Source organism: Pelophylax lessonae (assembly GCF_965119305.1).
Source record: "Pelophylax lessonae genome assembly, chromosome: 3".
Lineage (NCBI taxonomy): Eukaryota > Metazoa > Chordata > Amphibia > Anura > Ranidae > Pelophylax > Pelophylax lessonae.
Genome location: NC_138770.1, coordinates 490,737,879 through 490,751,366, shown reverse-complemented (window position 1 = coordinate 490,751,366; position 13,488 = coordinate 490,737,879). Strand labels below are relative to the sequence as shown.

Sequence of the window (13,488 nt, the reverse complement as noted above, 5' to 3'; positions counted from 1 at the left end):
ACTGTACTGGCAACCCTAGCATATGGAAAAACCTATTCAGAGAAAGGGAATACAATAAGACACGTGGCCACTCACTAAAACTAGAGGAAAGGCGGTTTAACCTTAAAATACGCAGGGGGTTCTTCACTGTAAGAGCAGTAAGGATGTGGAATTCTCTTCCGCAAGCAGTCGTATCAGCAGGGAGCATTGATAGTTTAAAAAAACTATTAGATGGGCACCTTAAAGACCACAACATACAGGGGTATACAATGTACGGTCAACAGCAAACACACACACACACATCATAGGTTGAACTGATGTCTTTTTTCAACCTCACTAACTATGTAACTATGGATCAAAGCATGCGTAGCAAAAGGCATTGGAAAAACACAGCCAAAGTCGACACTTGGCTTTTAATAGTACCCAAGGCCAACCGCTGTTCAACCCCTCTTTGGAGAAAGATCAAAATCCTAGTCCCCCAAGGAAGGCGAAGATGCACCTTCAGCGATTCACACCATGAGATGTACGATTTCCAAGTATGATGATAGATCTTCCTGGAGGTAGACTTTCTTGCCTTCAACAGTGTAACAATCACTGAGTCAGAAAGACCCCTTTCCTTCAATAGCTGGCTTTCAATAGCTATGCCGTTAAAGCCAGTGACTGTAAAGCAGGATGGAAGATCAGCCCTTGAGACAGCAGATCTTCCCTGAGAGGAAGTCTCCAAGGAGCATCGGCGACCAACCTTACCAGATCTGCATACCAAGACTGGCGAGGCCAGTCTGGGTCCACCAGAATGATCGGAATCCCTTCCACCTCTATTCTGCGCAGAAGCTTCGGCAGGAGTTTTAGCGGAGGGAATGCATAGATCAGCCGATACTGACCCCAAGGAGCCACCAGTGCGTCTGTGGCATTGGCCAGAGGATACCGAGACCTGGCTACAAATCTCTGTACCTTCTTGTTAAGTCGAGAGGCTAACAGGTCGACATTGAGTTTCCCCCACCGGACACACAGCAGGTGAAACACCTCCGGGTGCAGGGACCATTCCCCCTGATTCAACACTTGACGACTCAGGTAATCCGCCTGCCAGTTCTCCACTCCTGGGAGATGCACAGCGGAAAGGTTTGTAACAAAATGTTCTGCCCATTTTAGGATCTCGACCACCTCCCGGGCCGCCAAGACAATCTTGGTATCCCCTTGATAATTGACGTAAGCCACTGCCATGGCATTGTTCGATTTAATCCAACCACTGTACAACCCTGCAGGAGATTTGTCCAGTGAGTCAGGCAAAGCTTTATCCTGATCGGTAATTAGGACCCCTGTACACACAGCTTCCCAAGCACTCCTCCCCAGCCAGACAGGTTGGCATCTGTGGTTACCACGGTCCAATACAATGGGAGGAAGGACCTGGCGTAGGGCCAACGAGCGAAGCCACCACAGAAGAGCACTCTCTGTGCTGTGACTCAACTGAATCATAGTGTCCAAGGATTTTGGATCTTTGTTCCACTTGACAAGAATTTCCCTTTTAAGGGTCTCGTGTGGAACTGAGCAAACAGAACAGCTTCGAAGGTCGACACCATCAGACCTAAGGCTTGCATGCAAGTCCACAGGGAAGACAGGTTGCTGGATAACAGCAAACAAATCGTCCTCTGAAACTTTTGCAGCTTTTCTGGGGGAAGAAACCCCCTCGCTGAAGCTGAGTCCAGAGTCAGGCCCAGATAATCCAGTTTTGAAGAGGATACCAGAGCAGATTTTTTAAAATTCATGTTCCAACCAAACTCTTGCAGAGTCGGGACAGTGATTGCCAAATCGCCCAACCAGACTGAATGCGAGTCTGCTCTTAAGAGATCATTCAGGTACCCCAGTACTGCAATCCCCCGTTGGCTCCAGTATTGGCATTACTGATACAACACTTTGGTGAAGACCCTGGGAGCGGAGGCGAGACCAAAGGGTAGCGCCACAAATTGATAATGCTCCTCTCCTACAGCGAAGAGAAGAAAACGCTGGTTTCCAGCGTAAATAGGGATGTTTAGATATGTGTCCTTGATATTGATGGAGGCCAAAAAGTCTCCTTGGTGTAGGGATGCCACTACTGTGCCAATGGACTCCATTCGAAACTTCTGTACCCGCACAAAGCGGTTTAGAGCCTTGAGGGTCCAGGTTTGGATGCACTTCACCTTCGTTCCTCGGAACAGTGAACAGGTTTAAATAGAACCCCTGAAAGTGTTCCCAAAAGGGAACCAGCACAATCACCCCTTGCGACAGCAGATCTTGTACCGCCTCTCGTAGATCCCTTAACCTGGAGATAGGTGAAGATTGGACAGGAAGGATCTGTCCGACGGTCACGACCTGAATTCGATCTTGTAAGTCAGTCGGATCAGTTCGTGGACCCATTTGTCCTGAATCAAGGAGGTCCATGGTTCCGGAAATAAGCAAAGACGTCCCCCAACCCCAGTTACGTGCGAGGGCGTCCCTTCATGCAGACAGGAATTTGTCTATAGATCTGGATTGACCTGCTCTCGGCTTACCCGACCATGTCTTCTTGGAACCCCCAGAAGACCTAAATGGCTTAGATCCTTGCTCCTGTGCACCGGAGACATTAATAAGGCCGCCTGTGGGCTGTAAAATAGGGCCCCCCTCCATTACGTGGTGACTTGCCCTTGGAAGATTGAGGAAGAAGAGTACTCTTCCCACCTATAAGACCCTTGATCAGTTCATCCAATGAGGATCCAAACAAGCGGTCCCCCGTAAAGGGGAGTTCTGATAGAGCCTTTTTTGAAGCCTGATCCGCAGACCAGCTTTTTAGCCACACCATGCATCTAATAGCTACCCCCACCCGAATACTCTGATTACAAGAGGAGCCGCATCTAGTGACGCATCACATATAAATAGTAGGGTTTGGACCATTTTGTCCATTAGGTCTGCCAGGTCCGGAGGGAGCTGTTCTGTTTCTAGAACCCTCAGGGTGACATATGTCCGCGGCGGCCATATCTATTTTAGAATCTGGGGATACAGGAGAGGCAGGCGAGGGCATAGGGCGCTTTTTACAAGTGGTATTTTTTAGATTTGGTCAAATCTACTTTTGACACCAGGTTTTCCAAAACCGCCTGTAAGGCAGACAAGGGTTGCGACCCGGAGGTTCCCGCAACCGCAAGGAGGGGATCTGTAGGTGAAATTTGTTCCTGGGCCTCCATTTTAACCCTGGAATAGCGCAGTTTCACTTTAAGAAAAATGCGAAAAACTGACCCACACCGCTGCAACAGCGGTACTACAAGTCCCAGCCACTAGCACTGCAGATAGCAGGGTGAGAGAGAGAGAGACCTACAGGGACCCCAATAGACATACCACCATTCAATATGGAGGAGAAAAGGATCGGTCTGCTGTGCAGAGAAAACGATCTTCACAGGAAGAGGAAGTACCTGGGTTATCACTAGAGTAAAGGACTAGCTGCTCCCTGCTGTCCAGCGTTCGCGGACTCTGAGAAAATGGCCGCCCTATGCATTCATATGGGGAAACAACAAAAACATTGGCGCCCATACATTTCAATGGTAACTTCTGCAAAATGAGGCTGAACGATTCTACAGTAAAATGGCGGCCCCCTCTGCACGCCATGCGGTCTCCAGGCCCCCCTAAGAGGTCCAAGCGATTAGTGGCATTGGGGGTCCCCGGCAGGGACCCCCACCAGCGGATCCGCTATAGCGGCATTGGTGCGTCCACCCCCCGAGGACCCCCGTCGCTGACTGAGGTAGGGACCTCCATGATGGTGGGGAGGGGGAGCCTGGTACATACCAAGAGACCAAGGGGAATGAGGGGTACCCGAGGGTCCAACCTTTCCAGGGAGGGGCCCACGTCTGCCCTGAGACCGCTAGAGCTATGGGGGGACACTACTCATTATACCAACGACCTCTCCACTCAGAGAGGGGGTGCTGACAGCCAAGAGGTATGCTGCGACTCAGGCCGAACCAGATTGTGTGCATCCCGGCGTTGTGTTCCACTTGCAGGCCAGCTCCCATCTATTGGGGCTCTGTCATGGCGAGGCCTAGCGCTGGGCTATAACCTGCAAACGCTCGCTGGCCGGGCTGTTGATTGCAGTTCTCTCAGGAACATAACTAGCTAAAAATATTTTTTAACAAAGGTTCCCTTTAAAATAAAAAAGACAAGCTAAGACCGAGGTCCCACCAGGGAACTAGGTCCTACTCCAAAACTAGGCAGAAACAAACTGAATCCTATAGCAGAGTGAGTGGGTGTATGCCTGCAGGGACTGCCCCATAGGCGTGGTAAAGATTTTTCCTGCCTAGAGAAAAAGACTTGGCTACGCCTATGGGCAGTCCTAGTTGGTATACATCCCCCTCTTTGCTATAGGCCTTCAGTTTATTAACAAGCAGTGTCAGAAATATTAAAACTCCATAGAGGGGTGGGTGCTGTGTCCATCAATAAACTCAGAGAAATAGATTTTACTCTAAGTGCAAAAATCCAATTTTTTCTTTTGTTCATTGACGGACACAGCTATCCATTATTCCGAACAAGTAGGACGTCCCCAAGCAGTGCCAAACATGAGGGGTGGCACAACAAAAAATCCCAAGAGTAAACGCAATAGCCAACCAGGCAAACAGGAGCTCAACAAAAAAACAACTGGAGCCCAACCTAAACAATACACCCCCAAAGAGGGAACAGACCCCCCAAACAGCAGCCTCCAAAACTTTGTGGCCAAAGGAAGCACCCACAGATACCAACATCCACTTTGAAGAACTTAGTGAAAGTGTGCACCGACAACCAAGTGGCCGCCTTGCAAACCTGCGCCACTGATGCCTGATAACGGAATGCCCAAGAAGCACTAATCACCTGAGTAGAGTGCGCTGTTACAGGGAAAGGAGGAACCTGACCCTTGATAGAATAGGCCTGAGTCACCGTCTGTCTGATACATCTGGAAATGGTCGCAGAAGAATCAGACAGCCCTTTTCTTGGCCCGTCTGTGATCACAGCCAGTGAGCCTGACCTCCAAAAAGACTCAGTAGCTGCCAAATACACCCTTATTGCTGGAACCTTATTTAGAGCATGCTAAGCAAATTCCTTAGGATGTTTGGGCCTGGGACACAGGGAAGGCAACATAAGGTTTTCATTAAAACGGAAATCAGAGACTACCTTAGGAAGGAATGACTGACATTGACATGGGCGAAGAACCACCTTATCTTTGTGGACCACCAAGTAGGGGGTACAACAAGATAACGTGGCCAGCTTCGACACCCTGCAAGCAGAGGTGATAGCCAAGAAAAAAGCCACCATCTGGGACAGTGTAAGCAGGGGAATCTCCTGAATATTTTCAATGGGGGGCTTCTGGAGAACTGTAAGCACCAAGTTCAGATCCCACTGGGCTCCCATGGCCACTCCAGTGAGTTGCAAAAAATACCTGTTGTCATACCAAAAATAATTATGATGGAGACCAAAATCTAAACACTCTCCAGGACCTGTAAAAGATGTTTGGTGTCCATTAAGTAAGCTTGAGTGGACATCACGAAAGGCTGTAAAAAAAAATATCTAAATATTGTCCTAAAAGTGAAAAAAATGAGTCCACCCTATTAACTATGGGTCCAATATTAATATTAATAAAAAATGTTAAAGTTGAACTTATGAACAGGCTCCCAGAACTGAACTCCTTTGTAAGTAGAGGACTTACTGTAGATGGCAGCAGGTTTTTATCAAGGATATCTTCGTACATTTTCCATTCATCCTTCCCTCAATGATGTGAAGTTTGCCAGTTCCGTATGCTGAAACACAGCCCCACATCATGATGTTCCAACCTCCAAACTTCACTGTTGGTATGATGCTTTTGGGGTGATGTGCAGTGCTATTTGACCGCCAAGCATGGTGTGAATTTTGTAATCCAAAGAGTTCAATTTTGGTCTCATCTAACCAGACTATATTCTCCCAGTATTTCAAAGGCTTGTCTAAACGCTGTGAAGCAAACTTTAAACGAGCTGCAACATGCTTTTTCTTCAGCAATGGGGTCTTGCGTGGTGAGCGTGCATACAGGCCATGGCGGTTAAGTGTATTACTTACTGTTTTCTTTAAAACATTTGTAGCTGCTAATTAGGGATGGACCGATTATCGGCAACACCGATATGTTGGGGGCCGATATGCACTTTCCCCGATATATCGGAATCGGCCTTTTGATTTACAGATATTTCTGATATTTAGGGAAAGTGCTTGTACCGGAGTGATGCCTGCAGCTAGAGGCATCACCCCGGTACCGTCGTCCATAGTCGACGGTAGGCTGTCTTGTAATGACAACCGTTGTGGCTGAGAAGCCGTTCGGCTGTCATTACAAGGAGTAGGAGGGGACGTCCCCCCCCCTCCTGCTGCCTTCCGCGTCCCGCCGGGAGACCAGGGCAACCTACCTCCACCACCGCCGCCGAAGACCCGATCAAAGCCGCATTCAGCTCTGATCGGGTCTCCATGTAAAAAACCCGAAGTGATGTCATGACATCACTTCGGGGTACACGGCGCCAAATTCAAAAAACTGACAGCATTCAAAACAGCCAAACTTGGCGTTTTGAATGCTTTTCAGTGCGGAGGAGAGGTTTGGGGTCTTTTAGACCCCCAGATCCCTCCACAACAGTACCTTTGAAAAAAAAAAAAAAAACATTTCTGAAAATATCGCCCAATACCGATATCCGATTACCAAAATATCGGTATCGGCATTAAAAAAACGACATCGATTACTACTGCTAATTCCAGATCTTTCTAAAGCTCCCCACAAGTGGTCATTGGCCCTTGGACAACTCTTTCGATAATTCTTTTCACTTCTCTGTCAGAAATCTTGCAAAGAGCAACTGGTTGTGGCCTGTTTATGGTGAAATGATCTTCTTTCCACTTCCGGATTACAACAGTGCTCACTGGAACATTCAGAAGTTTAGAAATCCTTCTGTAACCAATGCCATCAGTATGTTTTGTAGCAATAATGTTGCAAAGGTCTTGACAGAGCTTTTTTCTTTTACCCATTATGAGATGTTTCCTGTGTAACACCTTGGTAATGAGAAACCTTTTTATAGACCATTAGTTGAAACTGAACCAGCTAATATTAATTTGTACCGACAAGGGGGGGGGGGGATTGCTTTCCAATTACTGATAGATTTCAGCTGGTGTCTTGGCTTTACCTTCTTTTTTGCAGCTCCCTGTCTTCATGCGTGCCATACATGTTTCTCTGTATGCATGAATTGCATGGGTTGTTACCAACGTGTGGTGAAAATTTCATGTCAATAGAACCTTAAGAAGTATATTTACCCAGAAAAATGGTGACATGTTCAATACTTATTTTACCCACTGTGTATGTGTGTGTATATCTATCTATCTATCTATCTATCTATATATATATATATATATATATATATATACATACACACACAAACACACACATACATACATATACACACACACCACAAACACACAGTAAATACACACTGTATATACTGTACATACACTTTATTCAATACAAAATTAAAAAAAGACATACCTCTTGTTTCTGGATTTATCCATGATGTTGCACAATGGATTTTCAAGGGACAGCCATTAAATACTTTTGAAAAGCATGCACCCATCTGCGACATAAAAATTAAAAAAATATAAAAAATTCACATAAACAGCATTATCATTATTTATTGCTATAATTACACAATTTTTATAGCACAATTGCAGTTTATAAAAATATGCAACGTAAAATGAAATATGCAAATAAAATAATGGTGGCCCAGACTAGCAATTGATAATTCTCTAAGTTGCTGTTTTTTATAAACCTTTCACGTTAGGCCGGCCATACAATGATAGTCTAATACCTAACAGGATGCAGCCACTGTTCAGCTGCCAATTTTCTGTTCAGTGGGAGGGAGCGGACAGGGCCTCCCACTAAGTGAATTTCACCCAGTTCTTCAGCAACAGGGTCAAATTTGCAGTGTGTGACAAGCTTAATAGTTGCTTCTTTTTAGAAACACACTACTTCCCCGACGGAAAATACAATGAACAGCAGTATGCAGCAGAGAGAAAGCAATGCACGGTGTGTAAAAGCAGCAGCCTGAGGAGCCCTGTCAAGCTACATCTGTTGTGCTGCAGTCAGCAGGGAGGGGGTATTGCTGATAGTAGTGCTGTAGCTCTAAGCACGGAGCATACTACTATAGACAGACCGCTGCTCTCACAAAGATGTATTTTTCTGCAGCATAGGCATTTTCAGCTGGGGCAGGATTCTAAAAAAGAGAACTGTAAAATAATGACTTGGGTGTCCGTTTGATAAACCATGATAATATCTGCATTATTACAGTTTATCCTTTCTCCACACATCGCAGAGATATTTTATCACTGTGGGAGAAAAGTTTAAGTGGCTGAATTATTACAGTGCTACACAGCAATAAACAGAAGTAGAATTATTACTTTAATGAGAGGAGGAAAGCCTATAGAAAAGTGCAGGGAAGGTTTACCAGAATGCACACCATGAAAAGAAACCTATGATCCTAAGAGCACGGTCAGAGGATGACTTATTGCTTGCAGACTATTTAGACTGCCTGTGGCTTCTATTTGCTTATCTCTCCTCCTCTGTCTGCTCATCCATTGCTCTCCCTTGGCATTTGTTTTAATTTATTCTCCTTAATCACCTACACAGCCTCTCACTTTGCTGCCTCTGCCAGATTTACTTCTTCCAGCTTTTTCTTGTTAGTAGCACTTACCCCTGCATTTCCTGTGCTTCCCTTCAAACACTAAAGTTCTGGCTGTTGGTGTATTCTTTTAAATGTTCTTCTATCACCGGTCACTGCATCTCCAATCTGCCCTGGCATGGCTAAATTTTCTCACTCCCACTTATTACCCTGCACTAGGGCTGCCACGACTCGTCGACTACAAAAATTCGTTGACGTGCGTGAAAGGCGTCGACGCGTCACGCGTGACGTCACACGCCCCCTGCTCACATTGCCGGCCGGTGCATTGATTGGGGCCGCTGCAGGCTGCACTGCCCCCCCCCCCCCCGCTGCGCTCCAGCCGCTGTGAGCGGCATGACATCCAGTAGGCGAGCGGCATGACATCCCGGAGGCGAGCGGCATGACATCACGGAGGCGAGCGGCATGACATCCCGGAGGCGAGCGACGCTCTGCACACTGAGGCAGTGATGTGGTGCAATGCTCTGAGGGGTCTGTACTGGGAGGGGGGGCTTACTGAGGGGTCTGTACTGGGAAGGGACTTACTGAGGGGTCTGTACTGGGAGGGGGGCTTACTGAGGGGTCTGTACTGGGAGGGGGGCTTACTGAGGGGTCTGTATTAATTACAGGATTAATTAGCTAATCAAAAAAACACTCAATTAAGCAAAAAAAATAAAATAAAAATAATCGTTAGATTAGTCGACTAATCGTAAAAATAATCGATAGATTAGTTTACAGACAAATTAATCGTTAGTTGCAGCCCTACCCTGCACAGCCCATTGCGTTGCTATTGCTGCCTCTGTATCTACTCCCACTGCCTGCTGTATTCCTCATCCTTCTATCTTCACTCATATCCCCTTGTACAGCCCCAATTCTAAAAAAGTTGGGACGCTATGTAAAATAAAATAGAAAACATAGCAAATGTTTAAACTGAGAAAATCCACTATTTAAGAAAATAAATAAGGTCATTTTGAAATTGATGGCAGCAATACATCTCAAAAAAGCTTGGATAGGGCATCCCCTCTTCTTTTTAACAACACTCTAAATGTTTAGGAACCGAGCAGACAAATTGCTAGAGTTTTGGGAGAGAAATGCTACCCCATTCTTTTTGATATAAACGAGTTCATGAAGTAAACCAGGACATCCCAGGACACTGCGGGCTTCAGTCATGTTGAGCCCCCCTAGTAAAACCCATGGCCACCTGATTGGATTCCCCATTAGTAGGCATGTTCACATAGGTCCACTTTCTCTTTTTCAATTTTCAGTCATGGACAGGAACCCCTCAATACTCCCTCACAGAGATATACTGACCTACCAAGGGTAATCATTTTAGAATTTATCTAGTGTATACCATTTATTATACTTTATAGAATACATAATATGTAAATATACATTTGGATGTCCAATGTATTCCTTCAATTATTCACTTCCTATATCAAGTTCCAAGTATTTAGTTTAAATAATAGTATTGGTCATTGGGATCCATTCAGCAGTGTACAGCTGTCCTTCATTTAGCTCAGACAGGGTTAATTATGAGTGAGCATGGAAGAATACCTTTGCTTTGAGAGAGCATGAAAGGACATAAGTGTTTTTTGCCATTCACGGTCCCTAAATACAGCTATACTAATATGGGAGGCACTAAACCTCATACAGGTGGCTGCAAGTGCAAACATTGTCTATAGAGATCCTAGCATTAGAGGAAGCACCTGTTCACATTGCAGGATCAGTTACATCGTTCTCCAGAGTAGAGCATGTCACATGACCAGGCAATGGGCAGAGATGGCAGGGGTCATGAGATCGGGAGTTCACAGGGGTGGAAGTGAACCTGATATGGAACGCAGGAGACAGCCACACTTCGTTATGTGTGTGAGCGTGCGTTCCATTACACTCAGACATAAGAGGAGAATCTGCAAAGTGACAGCACCAGGCTGGGCAGTAGGGAATCAGACCATAAGAGCTCCTCAGCTATACCAACAGTCATCCAGACAAGGTATGCCTAAATATTCTCACACCATTACCACTGGCAGTACTATGATTCAGTTAACCCCATATAGTAAGATTGTTTTTAATGGTACAATACTGTTATATCTAGGGTTATCCCCAACAGAATCTTGACCTCACAATTACTCAGAGGGCATATATAGATACATTAATATCATGCCAAGTTTTTTTGCCATTTCTCCATTTAGGCCTAAAAAGGCTGTCTGTGAAAAGAAGGATAGTGGTAAACTATTCTTTACTACCATTTCAATAATGTGGTGTTTGAATTTTTCTGGTGTCATCCTTATGGTAACTTTGTCAGATATAAAGAATTTTCTTATTTGTGATTGTTCTCCAGTAGATTTCTGAACGTTTTTTGTCACAGAAGTAGATGCAATGTTTTCATTGCTCTTTCTCATTCACGACTTCTAACACTTTGGGATGAAAACGCTGTAAGTGTCTTTTCAAATTTGATGCTCTTGTAGGTGCATTTTTATCAGGCCCACTGAAACTGCTAATTTTTGCATCACATTGTTTTTCACCATCATCATCTTTTCTAATACATTGGCACACGTAATGTTTTCCATTACTTGATAATGCAAAGTGCTCATAAACAGTAGACTTTGTCGTGTTTGTTGTTAGCAGTCTTTTTGCCATTGTTTAGGATGCCTCTTTCCCTAAAATATAAAATATGTTATACTAACTGGCATATAATTCCAATCTAAATTTAGTAGGATGCATTGGTGCATTGTTTGACGACTCCGACTCCAGGTACCCAAAATTTCCTCCGACTCCTCGACTCCGACTCCATAGCACTGATCGGAACCAGGACAATCACCCCTTGAAGCAAGAGCTCTTGCACCGCCCCAAAATAGGGCCTGTAAGTGGACTGGGGACAGTCGCATGTTGGAAGAAAAGAACCTTTCCGCAGGGCGAGCACGAAACTCAATCTTTTATCTGGATCGTTCTACTTCGTGGACCCAATTGTCTTGTACCAGGGAAGTTCACGGGTCCGGGAACCAGCGAAGGCGCCCCCCCACCCCAGATATGGGTGACGGCGTACCTTCATGATGAAGGAGCCTTGTCTGCGGATCTGGAGAAGCCCGTCCTCGACTTGCCAGACCAAGTTCGCTTGGATCCATCAGAGGTGGCCCCCGAAAGGCTAAGATCCCTTGTCAGTCGAAAGGTACTCTTCCCCCCGTGAGACCCTTATCCACTTTAGGACCGGAGGATTTTCCTGCTTTACGTCCAGGCCACTTTTTGCGATTCGGCACTGTGCAACTTTAACTGACAATTGCGCGGTCATGCAACACTATACCCAAACTAAATTTACGTCCTTTTTTTCCCCACAAACAGAGCTTTCTTTTGGTGGTATTTGATCACCTCTGTGCTTTTCATTTTTTGCGATATTAATAAAAAAATGCGACAATTTTGAAAAAATAACAATATTTTTCTACTTTGACAGTTAAAAAATATCCAATATATTCAATTTTTGTCATATATTTAGGCCAAAATGTATTTAGCTACATGTCTTTGACAAAAAAATTCTCAATGAGAGTATTTTTAAACGCTTTAAGACCGGAAGATTTTACCCCATTCCTGACCAGGCCATATCTTGTGATTCGGCACTGCGTTACTTTAACCGCTTGCCGACTGCTCACAGTATATTTACTGCGGCAGTCAGCCCCTCACAGGCAGAGCGACGTAGGTCTACGTCGCTAGCCTGTGAGGCTCTGGGGAGCGAGCGCGCGCCGCCGCCGGAGGCGCGCTCCCGCGTGGTCACGGACCCCCCCGCGCGTGTGATCGGCGGACCCGATGTCCGCCGGTCACTCGGCGATCGTCGGTGGAGAGGGAGAAAGGCAGGCGGCTGATGTAAACAAGCCGCCTGTCATTCTCCCGGTGTAGGAATCGTGATTATACGGTTCTACTATGTAGGACCGTTGATCACTGTTCCTACCCCTGAAGCCACAGCCAATCACAGTTAGAAACACGCCCCTAGGGACACACACCACCCCTCCCTCTCAAACAAAGTTAACCCATTCACTGCCAGTGTATTTTTACAGTAACAGTGCATATGTATAGCACTGATTACTGTAGAAATGTCACTGGTAACCCCAAAAGTGTCAAAAATGTCAGTCAAGAGTCCGATCTGTCCGCCGCAATGTCGCAGTACGGCAAAAAAAATCGCAGATCGCCGCCATTACGCGTTAAAAAAAAAACAACAAAAATGACAAAAATCTTTCCCTTTGTTAGTAAACGCGATAACTTTTGCACAAACCAATCAAAATACGCTTTTTGCGATTTTATTTACCAAACATATGTAGCATAAAAGAAATTGGCCGAAAATGTTAAAAAATTTAGATTTTTACATTTTTTTGGGGAATTTCATATAAAAAAAATGTGAAAAATATTATTTTTGCTAAATTGTCGCTCTTTTGTTTATAGTGCATGATCAAAAAATCGCACAGGTGATCAAATACCGCCAAAAGAAAGCTCTGTTTGCGGGAAAAAAAGGACGTCAAATTCGTTTAGTTACAGTGTCGCACGACCGCGCAATGGTCCGTTAAAGTCACGCAGTGCTGAATCGCAAAATACCCCCTGGTCAGGAAGGGGGTAAAATCTTCCGGGGCTTAAGTGGTTAACGGACAATTGCGCGGTCGTGCGGCGCTGTACTCAAATTAAATTGATGTCTATCTTTTTCCCACAAATGGAGCTTTCTTTTGGTGGTATTTGATCACCTGCCGATTTTTACTTTTTGCGCTTTAAACAAAAAAGAGCGACAATTTTGAAAAAATAATATTTTTCACATTTTTTTTATATGAAATTCCCCAAAAAAATGTAAAAATCAAAATTTTTT

General features: G+C 45.1%; 1 protein-coding gene across 6 annotated transcripts in view; it reads right to left on the bottom strand.

Annotated features, from left to right (window-relative positions):
• MAP4K3 (mitogen-activated protein kinase kinase kinase kinase 3) overlaps positions 1 to 13,488 on the bottom strand; it is an 883,599-nt gene that overhangs the window by 178,749 nt on the left and 691,362 nt on the right. For all 6 annotated transcript variants that reach the window (XM_082251934.1, XM_082251933.1, XM_082251935.1 and 3 more), the window contains one exon: positions 7,487 to 7,571. In XM_082251934.1, the coding sequence (XP_082108060.1) occupies positions 7,487 to 7,571 (85 nt within the window). The remainder of the gene's footprint in view (positions 1 to 7,486; positions 7,572 to 13,488) is intronic.